This window comes from Ochlerotatus camptorhynchus, unplaced genomic scaffold, assembly GCF_037179485.1.
Source record: "Ochlerotatus camptorhynchus isolate MF236.1 unplaced genomic scaffold, CSIRO-AGI_Acam_v1.1 ptg000461l, whole genome shotgun sequence".
In the NCBI taxonomy this organism is placed as follows: Eukaryota; Metazoa; Arthropoda; class Insecta; order Diptera; family Culicidae; genus Ochlerotatus; species Ochlerotatus camptorhynchus.
This window is the reverse complement of record NW_027040947.1, coordinates 214,999-238,221: the sequence shown is the minus strand read 5'-3', so window position 1 is coordinate 238,221 and position 23,223 is coordinate 214,999. Positions and strand designations below refer to the sequence as shown.

Here is a 23,223-nt window from a genome sequence, read left to right as displayed (position 1 = left end):
TTTGACTTCCATCCATTTTTCGATGGCCTCATAGGCTACGAAACTTTAAAAAATTCCAAGGCAGACATTATTACTTCTAGCAACGAGTTAAAATTCCCTGACGGAGTAATTAAAATGAAACGAAAATATCCCGACGTTAAGTCAGTATATTTGAACGCACATGAAAGTAAAACAGTTAGCCTCCATACAAAGGTAAATGGTGATTTTTTGTTGGAGAGCGATGTAACCATTGACACGAATGTTATGATTAATGCTGGATTGTATTCGGCAGAAAACGAACATGTCCGAGTGTTAGTCACTAACTACTCTTCTGAATCTCGTAAAGTCAATTTGAACACTAATATTTTAGAGCCTGAAATCAACAACTTTGAAACAGGTATACCTAACACACCAGGCATGCACCAAGACCTAAAGAAAACCCTACTCGATCAACTGAGAACTGACCATCTCAATGTTGACGAAAAGGAGAAGCTCTTAAAGGTTATCAGACAATACGAAAACGTATTTTTCATAGAAGGCACGCAATTTTCTTTTACCAGTGCCATAAAGCATGCAATTAAAACTAAAGATGACTTGCCAATTCACACCAAGTCATATCGCTACCCCTTTTGTCACAGAGAGGAGGTAAAGCGGCAAATCTCACAACTTCTCGACCAAGGGATTATTCGACACTCGATTAGCCCCTGGACGTCGCCTGTATGGGTCGTACCGAAAAAAATGGACTCCTCAGGTAAAAAGAAGTGGCGGTTAGTAATAGACTACCGCAAGTTAAATGAAAAAACCATCGATGATCGGTATGCTATACCGAAGATCACCGATATCCTAGATAAACTAGGAAGATCAATGTATTATACGACGTTAGATCTCGCATCTGGCTTTCATCAGGTCGAGGTAGACGTAAAGGACATTCCAAAAACTGCATTTAGTGTCGAGAATGGGCACTATGAGTTTTTAAGAATGCCCTTTGGTTTGAAGAATGCCCCATCCACGTTCCAACGTGTGATGAACAACGTTCTTCGCGAGCACATTGGTATCATCTGTCTTGTGTACATGGATGACATCATTGTCTTCTCGACAAGCTTGACAGAGCATCTTGATAACCTGTCAAAAATATTCCGAACTCTCGAAAAACACAATTTAATGGTTCAGTTGGACAAGAGCGAATTCCTTAGAAAGGAAGTTGCATTCTTGGGCCACATCGTAACATCTGATGGAGTAAAAATCGAAATTATCCAAAACTGGTCTCTTCCACAGAATGAAAAAGAACTCCGTGGTTTCCTAGGAATTATAGGATACTACAGGAAATTTATTCGTGATTTTGCTAAGATAGCAAAACCGTTAACAAATGCTTTGAGAAAAGGAGAATCGATTACGCACTCGAAGGAATTTGTTGCAGCCTTCGAGAAGTGCAAGAGAATTTTATCGGGAAGCGATATTTTACAATAACCATGACTTCTCAAAACCTTTTATTTTGACAACGGACGCTTCAAATTTCGCTGTTGGAGCAGTCCTCAGCAGTCAACATTAGCTGAAATCTTTCGATGCATTAAACAGCAATACGCGGATCTCTCTCACAAAGAAATATTTCTAATAGCTTGTACTCTGTACAATAATACGATTCACTCAGCTACCGGTTTAAAACCGAGAGAGGTATTCTTTGGTTTGAAGGACGGACACGAGCGGCCTCTTAACGTTGATTTGATGCTAGAGAAGAGAAACAAATTCTATAATGAGGTTATTTTGAAAAATGAAAAACCACAAAGTAAAAATTTAGCCTTCCGTAACAAAAGTAGAGAAGAACAACCTCCCATAGAAGAAAATAAAACAATAGAGTTCAAGGTATCAAACAAAAAACAAAGAAAAAATATTTTCCGACCAGAGTTGCAGAAGACAAAGGCAGAACACTCATTGCTGACTCTGGACGGGAAAAAAATAAAGAAAATATAAAACGAAACTAATGCAATCTATATTTTAGGGAGACGAGATGGCAAATTGTCAATGGATTTTATTCACATGCATCCTATCCACACTCCTCATCCTATCCCATCAAAAATCCATCCAAATCCACGATATAACCGACAACGCAGGAGCGTTGATTCTCAAAAGGGGGGAGGGAAGAATAATTGCAGGCTACGATAGACTACTACATGTAATAGATCTTTCACATTTTGAAATTTCAATATCAATCTTGCAAAACGTTATCAGTCAGTTAAAAAATTCAACGAACAATTTATCAAAAATTATGCAAATGAAACTTAAAGAAATTAAATTCATCTTTAATACATTCCATGTAAAATCAAACAGATATAAAAGATCCATTAACATATTAGGAAGCACAATTAAATACATAACAGGAAATCTAGATGCAGAAGATTTAAATGTAATCAATAATAATCTTGATGAAATCAGAAAGACAGGAAACGCTGTTATAAAACAAAATAATAGACAAATTAGAATAAATTCCAAGTTTGAAAATAGACTTAATATAATAAACAATGAGATCAGAAATCATCAAAATACGTTGAACCAAATTTTGGAAAAAGACGATTATGTATTATCAGAAATTCAAAAAATATCAATAATGTTCCAATTAGATTCATTTCTAGAAAATTTAAAATCAATAGAATATGCAATCATGTTATCAAAATTAAATATCATAATTAAATTTATACTCACACCCAAGGAAGTAGAAATCATAATTCAGGAGATCAAATATCAGGGATAAACAATTCAGCACCTAGACGAAGCCAGCAATTTCTTGACGACCACCACACTCTACAGAGGCTCATCGATCATCATATGCGTGAACATCCCACGATTCAACCCAACAACTTACGAGAAGGTTATCATTGAACCTTTACCCCTCTTCAACCATTCAGTCAAAGTAACATACAACACAGTATTCATCAACCCGGAACAGATCCTAGCCATCAAATCTCAATGTCGAGAAACCAATCAAGCCACAATATGTGAGAGAAGGCAGTTAATAGACATCAGCAACCATTCGTGCGAAGCTCCACTTCTAAGAGGAAGACATGGACAATGTCCATTATCAGAAAAATCACAATCAGCAGAAACAAAAATGTTAGCTTCAGGAACATTGTTGGTGCTAACCGTCCACCAAGACGTAATCATCAACAGCACCTGTGGCATCGAACCCAGAACGTTGACCGGCATTCATATGGTAACGTTTCACAACTGTTCGGTCTACATAAACAACGAACTTTACGAAAATTACGAACTAAGGTTCGATCATCCATCAATTATACCTTTGCAATTAGCAAACATCAAAACGTTGCACATAGAACGGCACGTTAACCTTTCGGAGCTACATGAGCTCAATCTAAAAAACAGACAACACCTCGAAAAAGTGGACTTCAAACACAAAATTGGATTCGCATCGCTCAGCACTATCACCATCTTCGTGTTAGCTATATTAGCATTCGTACTCATCAAATATCGACAATTCATGAAGACTAGGAATTGCTCGGGACGTGCAATACTTATGGGGGAAGCAGTTAAACGCAGTTCCAACTCAGCAACAGGAATTGAAAACACAGCAGCAGCACTTAGCCTATCAACGCATGGAAACACCAACACCGGAGCAGCCGAGTCAGCACCAACGTTGCCAACGTTGGACACATGCGGAGGATCGGATATCGCGACGGGCAGAGCAACAGTCAGACCATCGTTACTAGGTGCAAGGCCAGCAGTTTTCAGGGACCAAGCTAGGGCAGCTAGGAACTAATTGTTGAGAATAAATTCATTACAGTTTGTATCGTGAACGGTGTAGGTCGTATTAGTTTTAATTTTTTAAAAACCCGAAAATTCCGGTCAAGTTCTTAAGTTATCAATGGGAGCAATCTTAACATTAGGGGTTATGATAGTGCTATTTATTTGCTGTTTTAAAGGCAAAATGTCATGCTATGTTCAAACATCCAGGGCAACAAATACTAAGCAAAGACCATCCATTAAACAGATATAAATAATACACCAAGTACCACTGCAAACCATAAGTAGAGATATATCAGCATTAAAGGACACAGCTGTTATAAGTATCCCAGAAATCCCTGAATTTCCAGAGAGTTGTGAAGAAGAACATCTCTACCTAGAGCCCACGCACAACAACCTTGCTAATTTCACAACACCTAAAAATTCTATTCAGGCAAAAAGAGTTAATTTTTGTGAAGCAATAAATGGAAAAAAAGGTTAGATGGTGATTTTGATATCAAGTAGAGCATTATAGTGTTTGTGATATCTATAAATGCTATAGGAAAATGAGTTGTTTCTGATTACAATAAATTACTTTTTTGTTTTGCTGTTTTTAACAGTTTATATAATTTTTTTTTTTATTTTTTTTTTTATACAAAGAAATTCACTCAGAGGTAACGAGACCACAACAACAGGCCTGAAGGACGAAAGGATGGTGTTTGGGGCAAGTCAGAGGAGCGATTGAAGACGATAGTGTTGGCGAAACAAGACAAAGATAAACAGGCCATCTGCGTATTTGGACTCCGGCAAGGGCAACTACGGTACTGTTCAAATTGAATAGATAAACATATCCCTGGATTCGGGACACCAAAAAACAATTATGTATCCTGTTTATGATGAATTTTAAATCAGAAAACTAAGCGATGTTAGCAATTCAAAGCTAAGTAAAAGGAATGCCATAAACAAAAGAAGCTAGATCTGTGGAACAGATCGTATCAAATTTTAATGAAACCAAACGGATGCGAAGAGGTGCAAACCCAATGTAAGCGTGTTCGAGAAGCTGTGGCTACATCAGCAGAACAAGTCACGATGATGATCATGATGGTGATGGACGATAGACGATACACGATGATGGAGTCAAGATGGGCGATAATAATGAAATTCCACATGCCGAAAAAAAAATTGGGAGTTAATAAGCAAGCTAAACTCTAAGCACTGGCCGAAAAATTAAAGCTCACGGGGACCACGAATTAAAAATGCTAGAACCGAATGGAGAACGAGGACTGCCGTGCTAGCAGTCTGAAATCCATCCGATGACTAGCCCAGAATCACAGAGACGAGTGGAGATCAGCAGCAGATGAACGACACGAGCAGCGTAAGGATGGATACCTCTGGGGAGCGAATATTAGGCTAAGTAGGTTTGTATTTATGTAACCGTTCCTATTGAAACCATTTCTTTTGAACACGATCCTTTCTAGATCACGTTCAAACTCATCGAGTAGGGGTAGATGTGACGAACCGCGCGCCATGTTTTCATTTACATCGGGCCGTCGCATTGTTTAGTTTTTTGTATACCACCCCAAGGGTGTAGAACGAGCACTTATTCCAAGTGCAAGGCGTTGCTTGTTCTACGGTGGCTTTCTTTTAGTTCAAGTTCAATGCGTAGCATTAAAGAAGGGTAGTATATAAGTATAATTATGAACAATAAAAAGTGCTCTGTGCTCGGTGGATTGTGAGCCGTAGACGTCTTCAATCAGATGACAATTCCAGTGCCGCCGCACGCGCTACAACGTTAATAAATAGGTGAAGATTTGGGGGTTCTTTTAGAAACGAGATTAACTTTTAAAGATCAAGTAGGATCCACATAACCTCCAAAGCATCAAAATGCCATTTTTTCGTGCCGCAAAACAATTCTCAGATATGAAATGCTTAAAGACCCTGTATTGTTCTTTGGTGGGGCCTCCCTTAGCTCAGTCGGTAAAGGCGTAGCTACAAAGCAAGACCATGCTGGAGGTGGCTGGGTTCAATTCCCGGTCCGGTCTAGGAATTTTTCGGGTTGGAAAATTTCTCGACTTCCCTGGGCATAGAAGTATGATTGGACTTGCCACACAATTATACCAATGCAAAAATGGTACAGGCATCGAAAGCTCTCAATTAATAACTGTGGAAGTGCATCTAGAACACTAAGTTGAGAGCACGCAATAAGCTAATATGCGATATGCAATAAGCTTGAAATGCGAAGAAGAAGAAGAAGAAGATTGTTCTTTGGTTCGCTCTACATAAGAGTTTGCAATTGTTGATGGCCTAAAGAATGTTTGTTTTGTTTAATACGGTTAATTTTGTTCTTGTTTTACATCAGTTTATTATACAATGCATTTTTTAAGCAATGCTTATTAATTGCAGGCATAACATTTGATAACGGCACAAAAGCATTTGTAAACAAACTTTCTAAGGCCCTTTACACGCGAACCAAAGTACGCCCACGCAAACCAACAACATGCCGGACTTTGTACTATCCTTTCACTCCACAAAAAAATCCTATAAGAAACTGTCAATCTTTGCTAGAAGAGACGATTTATCGACGGTGTAGGATAGAAAATACTAAAATACGGAGTAAAATGATTCACTGGCATTTGTAGAAGTGAGATCATCACAATTCTGTAAATGTATACTATTGTAGGTGCAGAATACGCATCAAATGAAAGACCTGTCCGAAGTGATTGGAAGTTTGATCCAATCTGCTTTTGTAAACAATGGATTAAATTGCCGATTTCTCGCGAATTTTACTCTTAAACGCTGTATAGACTGGAGAGTTATAACATGTTATAACGGTTGTCAAATAATTGCAATACAGAAACCACCATCAAGATAGCGCTCTAACATGTTATAACTCTGTAGTCTGAACGTAGCATTACTTCCCCTATACAAGAACCCAAACAGAGAACAAAAAGGAAAGGAAAAAGTGCTGAAGAATCTTGCATTGAACCTCACTTACGCAGCGGGTAGCAAGCAATGAGGGAGGGTGATATTGAGAAAATAAAATCACACTTGAGAGAGCTCGGAAATCGCCTCTCAGCAATATGAAGGGTGCTTGCTCTTTGATATTCCAGTGTGATATTGGAACAGAATATCAATGATGATTTTTTGCTGCGATGATACGTGATATTTGATTTTTTTTATCTTGATTTTGCCAACACTGATGGACTCCATACTATCAAAATAGTATACAGCAAGTAGAGGTAATTAATCACAAGTTTTTCCTCTTTGCAATTCGACGATTGCCTTGGTACGATCCTTTCAACCTTCCTAGTTATGAAGATCGTTGCAAACTAACCGCCCTAGATCTTCTCAAGACCTGTAGGAACGTAAATAAGGCTTCTTTCGTATCTGACTTCTTTCAACCTCACATAGATTGCACTGATGTATCAACTGAGTTGCATTTCGATACATATGGCTATAATGAGCCTATAAGTAGTATGTGTAGTGCTTTTAATCATTGTTATCATGTCCATTATTTAAAAAACCTTCCAGCGATCACATTACAGAATCTGTCCTTGTGGTCAAATATTACAAATTCTTTATACTTGTGATGCAAATTTGTGATAAATAAAATGTAATCAAATTTCCCGGTTGGGTAGTTCATCATAACAGAGGCTTTTCTAAGCCTATCCGGATAATCTGAGGTGTTAGTAAATTTCCTTAGTCGTTGGCATTCAATATTACTGACCCTAACGATTGAATTGAGACCGAACAATCATAAAAGTTTCCATCATAACTAAATCTTTCTGTATAAACATTGTATCAACATTGAGGTGTTCATGCAGAGGGAATGTAGTTATGGACGAGATTAAAACATTTGCTTTTTCATTCGTACCGATTTCATAACTTGCCTCATCTCCGAGCCTTCAATTTGCCGAAAATGTCCAGTCGAGCCAAGCTGGTACGACGACGCCAAACGATACCCTAACGTCCGTCGTGATTATAAGTCGCACTGTAATCTGTTTTCTCATGTCCGTCTGTCATTGTGAGCATGTCTTCACTCTCCGCGAACTGTTAAGAAACCAGATCATTGAATGGAACCTGCAGCAGGTTCCTCCATCCACCATGCCTCTGACAACCGTGTGGCCTGCAGGGCTCGTAAATCAGTGGGAAACTTCTCGTCGTCACCCCGGGTCGGTGTCGGCAAGTCCCGGGTCGTCGTCGTCGTCGTTGTCGTTGGCCAAGGCAAGTAATTGTATTTGTTTTCCGTGACATCGTCTCGCGAAAAAAAAAAGCGGAAAATAATAGCAAACCCAATGTCTCCGAGGGAAAAACATTTCCACGGAAGCTGATAAAGCGTGCGAAGTCAATGGGATAAAAAAGCAAACACACACCACAATTGGATTACCTGCCGACTGGTGGAACGTCCAAAGAATGGTGCGATAAATTTCCCAGTCATGCAACTTGCAAAAAACGAGTTGCACGATAAAAAAAAACGGAACGCTGATTTCGGTTGTCGGTCGGTACAAAACGGTTGCACTGCTGGAAGGTGGAGCACAAGCAGAAACAAAAACAAATATGGTGTAATACCAATGGAGTGATGCAGTGCAGTATAACAGGAAGCAGCGACCTGACCCACGTGGTGAGAACTTGATGATAGCTTTACGATGCACACTGGGGCAGAATGGAACTTCAGTTGGACAAAAATCGTAGCGCTCCACCCATGCTTCCCTAGAGGTTTGGTGTCTTGGGCAAAGTTGTTCAGGTAGATAAGGACTATCTTTTGACTTAGTTTAGTTCCAGATTACGCTGTTCGGATGGCGATAGGACTATCTTTTGACGGACACATCCTTGCAAATAACAATATTTGCCCATAGTAGTTTGTTTTTACTTTTTGGAAACCCTTCCGAAGACGTAAAAATTCCACTGAACATTAGATGTTCTAAGATGTTGGTCAATTCCACGAAAAAAACCGTGTTTACCATTTTTTTTCACGTCTTAAATTCAGGGAATGTTTATTGTTTGTTCATTCCGCAGCAAAGTGATACGCTCCGGATCCTTCTAGTAACGGGTGCTCAATAAAAAATGAAATTTTTTTTCAGTCATATAGCTAGTAAAAAAATTTTTGTCAACGAATTCAGTATTTTTTATTAAAAACATAATGTTTATTCTTCAAAAAAAACGTCAATGAATATTGGAGAAGGGGCCCTGGTCAGTCGTACGACGCAACTTAGTCACGATGCTCTCACAATAGCGCTGGACAGCACTGAAATCATTCTCATTTTTTATTGAACACCCGTTACAGGTACCATCGAATCCTGCAGCGAACATAGATTCACTGGCCGGTAAAATTAAGGTGAAAGGGCACATCATTAATTTATTTTAAATACAGAAGCAGTTTTTTCGTTCTGAACCAAAATGACGTTCATGAAAACGCGTCAATTACAATCTACTTGCCAACCGGAACACAATGAACTTTTTTTTATGGACAAAATTTCGGTTTTAATCGGAAAAACTGCTTTTGAATTTCTTAAAATTTATGACGTCTCCTTTCTCATTAAAGATTTTCTGCCTTTGACCTGGATGTTTTAACTACTCTGAATTGACAATACAAATTATATCGAGACATCGTGAATCCTCTAGCTATAGCTTCATTAATTTCCCAGTGGGGCTTAAGGCTCTCTCAATTTAGTATTCCTTGAGCATTGGCTGTTAGTTGAGAATTTTCTATTCCTGTACTTCCCAGGGAAGTCGAGAAATGTTGTAACCTGAAAAATGTCTAGACCAGACCGGGAATCGATCCCAGCATAGTCTTGCTCTATAGTTGCGCCTTTACCGACTGAGCTGAGAGAGGCCCCTACATCACGGATCTGAAGGCACTTAATTTTACTCTTCAGTTCATAGCACAATGTTACAATCAAACTAAATGCAAATGTAGCTCCATGATTAGTTAGCATCAATTTTGATCCAACAATTACTCTAAACTGCCCATACAAATCCGTTTCCCATTTTCCAAAATTTCAATCCATTCATTGTCTGTTCCCACCACCAAACCAGCAGCAGCAGCACCTTATCAACAATCTTGTTGTAGTTCAATTAGTCCCGCATTAAATCTCATTAACGCTGCATTTAGCTTTGGGCGAAGACAGGCGTGCACAAAATTTACCGAGAGGCGTTAATTGGCTTCATGCTTCATGGCCTCGGGTCATGCACACAACAAGTGCAATTGGACGGAACCTCCGATATCAGATAACACCTTCACCGGGTTGTCACGGCCGTTTTCAAACCACTTTCGGTTCGGTTTCGGTTTGCCAAAACAACTCCGATGAAAAATAATACGATTACCAGCAAGACTGGCTCTGCATAAGCGGAGAATCGAGAAAGTTAATCCTTTCGTTGCGGATCGGGTTTTTTTTTCTACATTGCCTTATGCAGTGGCTCAATTTGAGGGACCCCAGCTGGGGCGGTTTCATCGCGCCAGAAAAGTGATCCGGTTACATCACCGAGCTCATTGCTTTAGCTGGCGGCCGCCGGCTTTGTCAGAAGTAATTCGAGACACTGTACGTGAATGGGCGAAAGAAATGGAGCAGGCAGGAGTCTCGTGCGAAATCGTGCTGGACTCTGATGGCCGACAGGGCTGGTTGACTGGGAGTTATGTCATAGGTAGTAGTAATATTTCCAATCGGGTTCATCGGGGTGTAGACAAGTGGCGCAACGAAAAATCTATCGCTCTATTTTTGATCCGGAATGAAACCTGTTCGTTCCGAGGCGCATTTGCTGAGTGTGATTTAGCTGAAGGGCTCGTTTGTGGGTTTGATTCACCATTGTCTGTAGACCTTTAGAATCATGAAAATATATTTATTTGACAAACAGCACATTTTTATCGAAAACGACCTTCTAACAGTTTTTGAATCTGCTTAGATTAATACACCTCTCCATAAAATCTTATTAGTCCAGGCTTTTATAGATGGGGCATCCTAGTTTTGGTATATTTCACGATATTTTCCAAACAAACTTCTTCTTCTTCTTCTTCTTTGAATTTCAAGCTTATTGCTTATAGCATATTAGCTTAATGCGTGCTCTCAACTTTACGTTCTAGTTATACTTCTACAGTTATTAATTGACAGCTTTCGACGCCTGTACCATTTTTGCATTAGAATAATTGCGTGACAAGTACAATCTGATCAAAATGTATAACTTTTAGTGCACAGTGTGAAATGCCGGTAGTTTACAGTTTAGCTCATTTCTGACAAAAATCCATAAGGGACTGTTATGCTTTTATGGGCAGTATAAGTATCTGACAAGTTGTATGAAAGAAACCATTGTAAATTTGGGTTCAAAATATAAATTTTCACAACAAACACACATGACCTCTGTTCGTTTTTTTTTTGCTGTTTTCAAATGCTGATACTCAAACAAATGATTCAGATACAGTTGAGCAAAATATGCCGTTCCAAGCTTCAACAAGAGACTCTAACAACCATTACGGCATCCGTGACAGTAAGCCATGTAACATGATTATGTCCAAAATCGAACAGAACAGATTTGGTCGATGGCTGATAGTTTTTCCTGTATCTACAAGTAGGTAGGAGTAGCTCCACTGTCGATCCAGTTTCGAGTCACTTTCTTTCGCCTGTCTCTAGCAAAAGCAAGGCAAATCCGATAGTTACCTTATAGTGGCATAAACCAGATCTGTTGATGCTTTGGTCAATACGACGACGTTCGCTGCCAAGGAAAGCTCAACGAAGGCAAAACGGAAAAGCGCATTCACTTCAAGCTACGAATCGTATAAACATCAATCCGTGCCAGCAATGCCAACGCTGTCTGATCGTCCGCCTTCCCAAAAAGCGGCCGCTCGCTGGAAACTGACGGTCGTTGGCGGTGCCGCACACGACCGACGACAGTGTGTAATCGATTTCGTTTTCGGTAATAAACATTCATTAATAATTCAAACACAAAACAAGTCAAACATGACATCGATCAAACGGTGGGCACGTAATGGACTCCGAACGCACTGCTGGAAGAAAGGTGTTGCGTAACGTTTGTTTTTACTCCGGATCGACACGAGACACCATACCAGACATGTAACCGATTTGGGACAAATGTTGATCATGCGATATATGTGTGTCGAGTGAAAGACTGAAATGAGCTTCGGCAACTTAGTGAATAGATTTGCTTCACTAATTGTTAGCATTTTTTTCGGACTGATTATCTCTTGATGATTGCAATGATTTATATCATATGTGTTTCATGTTCATGTTGGTTATAATCTGTTGAGCAGTTCCAGGGCAAATAGGCAAAAAAATATACAAATTTTTGATTCTACTCCTCATAATTCCATGAAACTTTACATAATTGATCGCTAGGGCTATCATATTAAATCATAGCACGAAAATGGCTCATCAAATCGGAATGGACACAAAGCACAGTTAGAAATTCTAGAAAAACATTTCAAAAGGTCCTATCTGCATTGATCGATTCTCTTAATCGACTTTCTCTTTCGTCAATAACTCAGCTGCAAAACCTTTCCCAGTTGTATTTAACGTTTTGGACGCTAGATAAGAACCTCCTTTATCAAAATATGTGGTATAATAAGCGCGAAATCTGTTAACATTGCAGTGGTTATGAAAAGAGAAAATCGATGAAGAGAATCGATCAAAGCAGATAGGACCATTTGAAATGTTCATCAAGAATTGATCAAAATCGTAGAACATAAACAATAACTCTACGATTTTGATCGGTTTTTAAGTCTTCATTGTGTCCATTTAAGAAAAGTTCATTTTTTGATAAGCTTTTAAAACAACAAAGTATACAGTGTATCTCAAAATTGAGAGTACAGATGTCCTTAAATTTTAGAAAAACAACTTTAAAAGCACAATTGAAATCCTGATGAATGTGGGCGTCTTAGTGGAATACCTGTATAATGAGAGAGATAGAAGGATTAGTAATATCCATTTAATTCCACTGCCTTATTTGCTTATCCTTGACAATAACGCGTATTTTGTCTACAATGTGCAGACTTCTTCGGTGTCTTGTACTAATAGTCGAGTATTAGTACAAGACACTGAAGAAGTCTGAACGTTGTGGACGAAATGCGCGTATCTATCAAGGATAAGCAAATGGAATTAAATGGAAATTACTAATCCTTCTCTCTATCTTTTAACACAATTTAAAGACATACGCTTCTGAATTTCTGGCTGCCGAATCATCATAAATTTATAAATTATTGGTACAGTGTTGGGCTTATTTGGTTGCGTTTATGAAACATAAGAGCTATTTGAGAAAAAAAAACGCTTTTTCCTTGAAAAACCATTATATCTTGAAATATTATGTACTTCGCTTTTTTTATTTTGCTCATTTTTAGTAATAATAAAGATCATTTATATTCCGCTAATTTTACTTAAATTCGTCCACTTTTAGTGCTGAACGAAGCAGACATTTTCGCCTGAATAAGAGTCGAAAAAATGTGGAAAAAATCTTGAAAAATCAAAGGGAACCCGAGAGGAAACCACATAACGAACTTTTTATAGGATCAGGAAAGCTATTAGTTAAGGAAAATCAATATATTTACTTGCACTAGTCATTATGTTGAGTTCCATGTGATTTGAGGTATCGCACCATTGCATTTCGGCGCATGTCCACATCTGTCCACTTTCCGGAGGTACACGGTACATCTGAAAGAGGCCATTGTGATCATTGTTAAGACCAACCATTGATCTTAAAGTAAAATTATAATGTGATTTGGGATGTCCCATGATGAGTTTTTGATAAATCAATCTTTTTGCGAATTCCCCAGTGGAATCTTCTTCTTCTTCTTCTTCTTCTTCTTCTTCTTCTTCTTCTACTACTACTTCTTCTTCTTCTTCTTCTTCTTCTTCGCATTTCAAGCTTATTGCATATCGCATATTAGCTTAAAGGGCGAACACGAAATTATTGCGACACATTCAACAGGGCATAACTTTTTTACCATTGGGTAAAAATCAACCAAATTTTGCACACTTTCTCATTGATGTGTATTGTGTACATGCTGTCAAACTCGAAGTCGTGTTTTTCGATTCAACGAAAATGGAGGTGAACCAACGCGAGTTGAGAGAACAAATTCTTTCCAAACACCTGGAATTTCCTGACCTGTCGCACCGGCAGTTGGGAAAAATGTTGAACATTCACCATTCAACCGTCTCCAGAGTGTTGCAGCGGTTCCAGAAGCGGTTGACGTTGGACCACGGCAAAGGAGCTGGAAGAAAATCGGGACCGGAGAACAAAAAGACGGAGGGAAAGGTGAAGCGGATGATTAAAGCAAATCCCAACGTCTCAAGCCGTGATTTGGCTAAAAAGATCGGCATGTCGCAGAGCTACGTCCAGAATGCAAAGAAGAGAGCTGGACTACATACATACAAGGTACAGAACTTCCCAAACCGCGATGAGCGGCAACAATCGACGGCTAAAACTCGGGCACGGAAGCTCTACGAGAAGATGCTGACAAAATATGGCTGCTGTGTGATGGACGACGAAACGTATATAAAAGCCGATTTTAAGCAAATTCCGGGGTTGGAGTTTTTCACCGGCAAGAGCAAGTTCGATGTGGACGACAAATTTAAGAAGAAGAAAATGTCGAAGTTCGCCTCCAAATATCTCATTTGGCAGGCCATCTGCTCTTGCGGACTGAGGAGTGAGCCTTTCGTGACAAAGGACACAGTAAATGGCGAGATCTACAAATCTGAGTGCCTCGAGAAGCGCCTTTTGCCGTTCTTGCAGCAGCACGACGAAGCTCCGCTATTTTGGCCAGATTTGGCATCATGCCGCTATTCTAAAAGTGTCCTGGAGTGGTATGAGGCCAATTTGTCCATTTTTTTTCCAAAGGACATGAATCCGCCAAACTGTCCGGAGCTGCGCCCGGTGGAGCAGTACTGGGCAATAATGAAGCGGGAACTTCGGAAGAGCAAGAAGACAGTCAAAGACGAGAAGGACATGTTAAGAAAATAAAAAAAAAACTAAGAAACTGGTACCGGATGACACTGTAAAGACTTTGATGGAGGGCATCAAGCGAAAATGCGTTCAATTTTACACTCCATCGATTAACTTTTCTTTTGATTTTTGAAGTAAATATATGTATAAAACTACCCTAAAATTTTGGTTTGATTCTAAACATTATAAGAAAATTGGCATGACATTTTCGGTGTCGCAATAATTTCGTGTTCGCCCTTTATTGCGTGCTCTCAACTTAGTGTTCTAGGTGCACTTCCACAGTTATTTATTGAGAGCTTTCGATGCCTGTACCATTTTTGCATTTGTATAATTGTGTGGCAAGTCCAATCATACTTCTATGCCCAGGGAAGTCGAGAAATTTTCCAACCCGAAAAATTCCTAGACCGGACCGGGAATTGAACCCAGCCACCTCCAGCATGGTCTTGCTTTGTAGCTGCACCTTTACCGACTGAGCTAAGGGAGGCCTCAACCCAGTGGAATCTGGAATTCACATTTTTGTTCATATCTTCGGAACCATAATACCGATCGGGGAAAAAATCAAAAGCGATCTATGGGGATCTGAAACACATCTTCTAGAACTCGTTTCACTCAAAACGAAAATTGAGTGAGTAACACTCAAACGAACTTACATACATGTATACACACATACAGAAACATTTTCCGATCCCGTTGAGATGAGTCTATTGGTATATGCCATTCGTCTCTCCGGGTCTTGAAACGAAATTGTGTTTTAAGTGATATAATAGCCTTTCGGTACACCTTGGTGTACGAGAAAGGCAAAAAGGTTGGTATCAGCAAATTGTGTTATATTTAGCCAAGTTTTTCCCCCCAGGTGTGTAATTATTTTGCAAAATGTAATGAATATGTTGCTTCATATATCTAATTTAAAACTGTATTTCTAAAATCGTTACAACAGCGTTAGCGTTTAGCGCCAATTCATCGTACTTGGCTTCGTTGTACGGTACTCTCCATTTTTCGATGATCTTTATTTCGATATTACTTCCTATTTGAATCGTTTCAGCAACCCTGTTCCTGATTCATCGAAACTTTTTGAGCACGAAGTATTTAGAATCGTATTAATAAGCTGCTCTTTTGATTATCGATTTCTCCATATTTGGGTGGTGGAAAGTTGAATTTCTCACTAAGATGTACTTGTTTCCCCGTTGCTGTAGTGCAAAAGGACCAGTACTAAGTAGCTAATGAATTTCCATACTACATGGTACATAAGATCGATTCAAATTTAAGTTTAAATTGCTCAAACTCTAGAAAACGTAGTTTACTTGTAGATTGAGTAAAATTTTCCGAGCTTCATAAATCTTTTCGAAAGTGACAAAAATCGACGAAAAATCTACCTTTTCTAGGAACATACACTCAAAGAATAAACCACATAGTGGAAAATATTCACTAGAATTTCACATAACTTTCATGTGAATTGCACTACAAAATCACCTAATCAACATGCGGAACCATTGCAGGCAGCTCGTCCTTCTTGCTTGGTGCGCAGACCATCATGGCATTGCCAACTCCAATTAGGTTCAATTTGTTAAAAGCAGTCTTTTTTGCTCAAACATGACTTCGCTTCTATTTCATGACTCTCCACGCAAACCTTCTGCTAGTTAATTGCAGCATAATTACAGGCATTTCTGAAATTCATAGACATTTTTCGCAGACTTCTGAAAAAAATCTGGCGTCTCTGGTGTACGCACAATTTTGCAATACACTGTATAAGACTTAAAGCAGAAAAGTAGCTCTAGTTTGGTTAGATGAAGAGTTATAAAAAAATCTTTTTACAGCAAAGTTGTTGAGATAGGTTAGGTTAGGTTTCATTTATTAGAGAGGCTTTCAGACTGGGGCTGGTTTGCCTTCATTGCTTGAGATATTTTGTTCTACAACTTTGCAGAAGAATATAACCACTTGCTTGTGCAATACGTCGTATATATGTGCACCTACCCTACCAGCGATACAGACATTCACATAAACAAACCGATATAAATATAAAATATAAATATAAAATATAAACATAAAATATAAATGATAACAATAAATAATCATATCAATAGTTTCAGTACCTCATGGCAGGCCGGCAAAACAATCGGTGTTGTTTTATTTTATATCCGTAACACAACCTAGGGATCCCGACCGTGCGCGATCACCATCTATAACATCAAACACAAAAGTTAGATTTCTGATTTTGGTTTAAATGAGAACCACCCTAATCATCGCTCTTACAAAAACGAAGCCGACTTCAATATAAAAAAAAGTGTTTAAAACTTATATAACATATAATTTTCTTGAATACTTTTTGTATATTTTTAATTAAAAGGCATAAGAAAAACGCTATCTTTTCTAAAACTTCAAAGATGAAAACTACAGTATTAACAAACATCATGGAACGACAACTTTAGTTTAAAGTTATGAACTTTTAAATTAAACATTTTCAAAATTAATAAGAACATTAAAACCCCAAAGCACTGCTTATGTTTGAAAGAAGGAAAAATCATATTTTTTTTAAATTTTGGTTTGTTTTAATTTTATGACAAGCTGCGTTTACTATGCAAAAAATAATAAGATCATCAAAAATAAAAAAAACGGCTAATGTTTAAAAGGGTGGCTAAAAAATACCGATTACATAACTAACAGCTTGTTTTAAAAGAATAATGAATCCATCGACAATATTAAATTTCAGTTTATACAATATAAAATTAAAAAAAAAAAATCCCATATTTATAATGTCAAAAAAAACCAGGATTGTGAAACATAAATAATGGTTGCCACCTAGGAATCTAGTAGTGTTCTAAGATAGAAAATCTGTTTTCAAGTATTCGATCAAACTGCATTCGGCCAAACGGCATTCGGTTGAATGGCGTTCGGCCAGATGACATGCGGCCAAATGGCTGGACACTCGCCGAAGACCGTCACGAATGTATGTATTTTAGTTTTTCTCGTAATAAGAGCTGCTGATGTTGTACTTGTGCGAATTCTGAAAAATAGCACGCAACGATGTCCCGCTAATAACATATCTGATCCGAAATTGTTTAATTTACACCAAATCGAGGAATTAGAACGAAATAACATATGTCATATGATAGTTAGGGAGCATCCATAAATGACGTAGCATATTTTTGATCAATTTTAGACCCCTCCTCCTCCCCTCGTAGCGTATTTGGCTATATCCAATACATGGCCGGTCACAAATTCTGAAACCCCCACCTCCCCCCTCAAATGCTACGTCATTTATGCATGTTCCCTTATTTGATATTTTTATTTATGCTCTAATGTTGTTCTACCGTTTGTGTTGTATGAGAGAGACGGCGGTAGAGCATAAGAGTACGAATACTAACAGACTGTCGCGCACGACAACAAAGCGAGTGTAGTAAAAAAAAAGTCAACAGTTTCAGCCCCCGCTCCGTTGTCACAAACGGTTTGGAAAGCACACCACACTCACAAATGGCGTGCCAAACCATAGCCTTTTCAAATGTTTCGCTAAAAATCATCTTATCCGCGTCGTTAAATTAACACTTCGGTTTTGAAAACAAATTCAACGTATGATTCATCGTCCATAATCACGCACACCGATTTTCCACACAGCAATTGACAAATCCAACTTAAACTCACGCGCTCCTGGTGGTAAGAATCGGAAACGACCGACGGTGATCAGTCGGTGACAGCTCTTGGAAAATACGTAAAATGTTGCGGAAATTGTGAAGTTTTAGTGCAAAGCCATACAAATTAGTGTAAAAAATGGATGAAACAGGTACAAAACATAGCAATATATTTGATTTAATATTTTTCTCTATGGAAAAACAGATGGTTTTCGAATAAAACTGAAAAAATAGGTTTACGTTATGGACACACTTTTGTTTATCATCTTCACATAGAATATGAACCAGATGTGGATGTAGATATAAGCTTGTCGGACATTCTGGATTACGTAGGCGATTCAGTTCGTCCTATCCGAGAGGGTTTAGCCGTGATGGAAGCAAACCACATTGTTTGTATGGGATATACGAAAAAAGTTGGACCTTTTACGCATGTGAAAGGATTCGTGCTGCAGAGCTCCCACCCAGCAGACCGTCCTCATGAAGTGCAGCTGAAGCTTTCTGGAGATAATCAAATGTGGGATCTTACCTGCTCGTGCAAAGCAGGTACAAGGAGATGTAAGCACATCATTGCTTGTTTATTGCAGATCAGCCAGTAAGTTTGTATATAGTTTATATAGTTGTATATACATATGAATTTTATATTATTTTAGGTTCAAGGGCTTGGAGTATATGTCGTGCACTGATTCTACTCAAGTGTGGGGACACGCAAAGGCCGAAAAAACTAGTCTTTGGGGAGCAAGACTTGTAACCAGCATGTGTTGTGTAAGACAACCAAAGAAAATCATCTGTTCGGATAGTTCCCTCAAAGAAACCCTTCTATCTGATGCTTTCGAAAAACTTGTAACAGGTAATTGAGTCCAGGATTGGAAAAACAGGGAAATTTAAAATGAATTAATGGCTATTCATAGTCTTGATTTGTAATTATCGTTTTTGTTATTTCAAATTAATGATCACATATATTGTGTTACTTAATACATTTTCAGCTTCACCCGGGTCCGCAATCAGCAAGCACATTGATGGGCGCCACTCAAATCCTGTTGAATTTCGATCGGGCATTAGTTCATGTGGACATGTGGTGCCAGCTCAGGTGTTCTGCACCAACGATGAACTTAAAGCTATGCTATTTGACGATTCGAATGCCGTAGTAGTAAATGCTAAGCAGCAGTTGTCGCCACAAAACGAAAAATTTTATGCAGAGATTGTCCAAGTCTCTCAGGAATCTATACTGAAAATTGCTCAGGAGACTTGTGCCCAAGACAATAAAGAATGGAAATTCCAGCGCTCCATCCGGATTACGGCAAGCTCATGTTATGCTCTATATACGTACGCAAGTAACAAAAAGGCCGATTGGGAAAAAAAAATCACTCAGTTTTTAAATCCCAAATGTTTCGAAACCAAAAGTATGCGTTATGGGAAGGTAACAGAAGACAAAGCTTTTTCGTGTTATACAAGATACAGGAACCCGAACGTAAAAAGAACTGGCTTGCTGGTCAGTCACTGTGAACCATGGATTGGTGGAAGTCCCGATGGAGTGGATCCACTGTCTCACATTTTACTAGAAATAAAATGCCCTGCTTCCGGAGAGGAACACGATATACTATGGATTTTAAAGAACTGTTCTGTCACGAAACGGTATTTGAAGGTAGATGAAGGAGCAGGGTATAAAAAGTATTATTTAAATAAGAAACATGCATACTATGCTCAAATCCAAGTAAATATGATGATACTAAACATTAAAAAAACAGATTTCATAATTTATTCTGCTAAAAGTGATGATTTTATAGTCGCTGAGGTTGACTTCGATCAAGAATATGTAGAAAAACTAGTGAAGGTTCTAAAACCGATATATTTTCAGCACATTTTACCGAAACTTAATCGCAAATCCTAACTAATATTATTAATAATCATAACTTTAATAAAAGTAATAACCAATATATGTAAGTAAACGAAAAACAAATTTTTAAATTAATTTTCTTCTTATCTATCAGGTTCTTTTCAGGATTCATGAAATCTAGACCAACAATTGAAATAGGCGGAACAACCAAACGCAAACAATCGCTTTAAACGTAAATTTCTCGATAATCAACGTACATCTACGCAATCTAACACCAGCATCTGAAAGAGCAAACTTTCTTCATCGAATGAAATTGTTAGTTTGCGTGGGTGTATTATGATCCTCGAGAAATTTGCATTTAAAGCCATTGTTTACGTTTGGTTGTTCCGCCTATTTCAATTGTTGGTCTAGAAATGTACTCAGTTTTTGTTGATTGAATGGTATTTTTATGTATTTCTTTTAAGTTTAAAGTTGACTCATGGGGTGTGTATGGGTGTGTGTTCCACTCTGCTTCTTTATTGAGGTAGCAAAATCATTTAAAATTTGTCGTCGCGAAGAATGGGTGCTGAGAGATTGGTCATTCCACACACAATCTTCATAATTTCGTTAATATGTTTCAGCATACTTGCATCCAAGCTCCCTTGTAGCACTCCGAAGGTTTTAATTCTTGATATAGCACGCTCTACATGTACTCTAGCCTTTGCAATAGATTCATTCATGATTGCTTCTCCTTCCGACAGTCTTCCATTTCTTAGGAAAGGTGGTATATGTAGATGAATTCCACTCTGGAGACACTCTGCCTCAATGGAGAATCCTTTGTTAACCATAATTTCATCCTGGAACTCAACTAGTTTCTCCATGAAGTTCTCCTGGTTGAATATGTACTTATCTGAGGCTTTTCCCGAATATGCTCGACTACAAAAACTGATTAGTCCGGCAGGGGTTACGCCGATCAACAATTTAACAGTTCTTCTGTGTTTGTAGTTGGAATAACTGGAAATGCGGCAATTTAGACAGTTCGGTGTAGCTATACCAATTTCTGTACAATCAAGAATACATCGAACTTTAGAAAAATTTTCTTTGAAACAGTGTGGGATGTTTTTTCTAATTTCTGCTCTTGTTGGCCAAACAATCATCTGCCCTAAGACCTCAGCCAGCACCTGCACAGTGTAAGAAAAATATTCTGCAACGGTGGTTGACGAAATTCTAAACAAAGTAGAAAGAGCAGCAAATGATATATTCTGTTTAAGCTTAACCATCGTTAATATAACTCGATCTCCAGTGTCCATCTTGTATCGCTTTGGATAGATGTTGTCTTCGAGATTTTTTAGCATCAAAGAAATCGTTTCAAATAACTTCAAAGAAGATATGCCTGTCCACACCGCAAGATCTTTGTCTGTGAGTAGGAAGTCACTTAGAATTATATCTTTCTGGTTCTGAAAACTCCTGAAAACTTTTTCTAATTCTTCGGCATCCGTTCTACACTCAACTATTTTGAAATCTAGTGTTGGTCTCGATGAAGAGGTGCAGTGACATTGTGAATCGTCCATTTCATTATGAAAAGGAAGCTCAGCGAAAAACTGTACGTTATCAACGTGTGCTTCAACTGGTGTGTTGTCCTTATCAACATTTGCTTTATCGTTATGTTCACATGTTTCGTTGGATATTGTACAAGTAGAGCAATCTCCATAGTTTATTGAGCATTCTTTATCGGAATTTATCATACTATCCTCGGTCGAACTATTCTCAGGTATTAGATCAGCTTCAGGCTTACGGAACGAAACTAATTCACGCTTGTATGGGTTGCGTGCATCCAGCGTTTGATATAAATGTTTGGATGTTCGTGGTAACATTAGGGAAGGAACAGCTGAATTCTTCAGCACATTCAGACCTAAAATAAATATATAATAAGGTATATTAAACGTCATACTTTTTATGAGGATATTTTGATTGGTATTATAAATTTCATAACTAGTCCGGGATGAGATTTGAACTGAGTGGGCTTGGCCTTTAGTGTTGCTTTCAAAGTTGCTTATATAAAAAAAAACATAAAGACGATTAACTGACATTTTATTTTATTTGCTTTTAAATTTGAAAACCATTATAAGTTTCAAAGACCTAATTTCTTGAAATGTCAAGGCTCCCTATATTTAATCTGCATAAAGTGTATCCAAAATTTACTAGATCTCGGACTTCGCATATTTTTCATACACAATAATGTTTAGTATTTTTATCATAATCCAACGTGATTTTTTTTTTAAATACGGGTTGAGGTATTTTTCTGATTTTTTATCTTTAGTAACCCAAATTGATTGCAAACTTTCACTTTTTTGTTTATGACTCCGGAACCAAATGTCCAATCGGAATAAAATTCAATTTGGCTCTATGAGAGTAATGCCTTGTTCAGACTACAGAGTTATAACATGTTATAGGACTATCTTGATGGTGTTTTCTGTGTTGCAATTATTTGACAACCGTTATAACATGTTATAACTCTGAAGTCTGAACGTGATATAAGAATATAGAAAATTAAATCAATTGAAGTCAAATCGGTCGTGCTTTCTCCGAGTGTCGCTCGATAGAATTCTGTTGCAGCGATCAGAAAAGATTAAATGGACGCTTCTAAAATGTCCATAACATTCAGCCATGTTTCAGCCACCGGAAAAAGAGGTTGTGCTTGCCTCCCAATATACAAATTCATGCATTGGTAAGCATAGAAAGCTCTCAATTAATAACTGAGAGAGTGCTTCATGAACACTACGCTCGTAAAAAAAAATTAAACGCCTATGAAAAACAGCAACAGGTTAAAGCATATATAGCGTTTTTAAATGAGACCGTTTACTTCAATGAAGGACATATTTCCAAATTATTCAAAAGAATGAGGGAATTACTGGTAGGTTGAAAAGTATTGACACGGTGTGCCCAAAAATTTTAAATATCCAATTCGCAGCATTTGAAAAATTTAGTCAAATGTGGGTAAAATACTGCAGAAAATATGTTTAGAATTTAGAATTGTTTTTTAAACTGTATCTTTAAAAAAAAAAAAAAAGAATGAAAAGCAAAGAATCAAGAAAATTTTATGGGATGGATTTGTTTAAACTAATCATAATC

At 38.0% G+C, this 23,223-nt stretch overlaps 1 protein-coding gene across 1 annotated transcript; it reads left to right on the top strand.

Moving 5' to 3' along the window:
• Positions 1-18,712: 18,712 nt before the first annotated feature.
• LOC135712172 (uncharacterized) lies at positions 18,713-20,095 on the top strand. The gene is made up of 4 exons (XM_065235137.1): positions 18,713-18,870; positions 18,929-19,125; positions 19,262-19,989; positions 20,063-20,095. The coding sequence occupies exons 1-4, from the start codon at positions 18,791-18,793 to the stop codon at positions 20,093-20,095; spliced, it is 1,038 nt and encodes a 345-aa protein (XP_065091209.1). The 5' UTR covers positions 18,713-18,790.
• Positions 20,096-23,223: the final 3,128 nt, after the last annotated feature.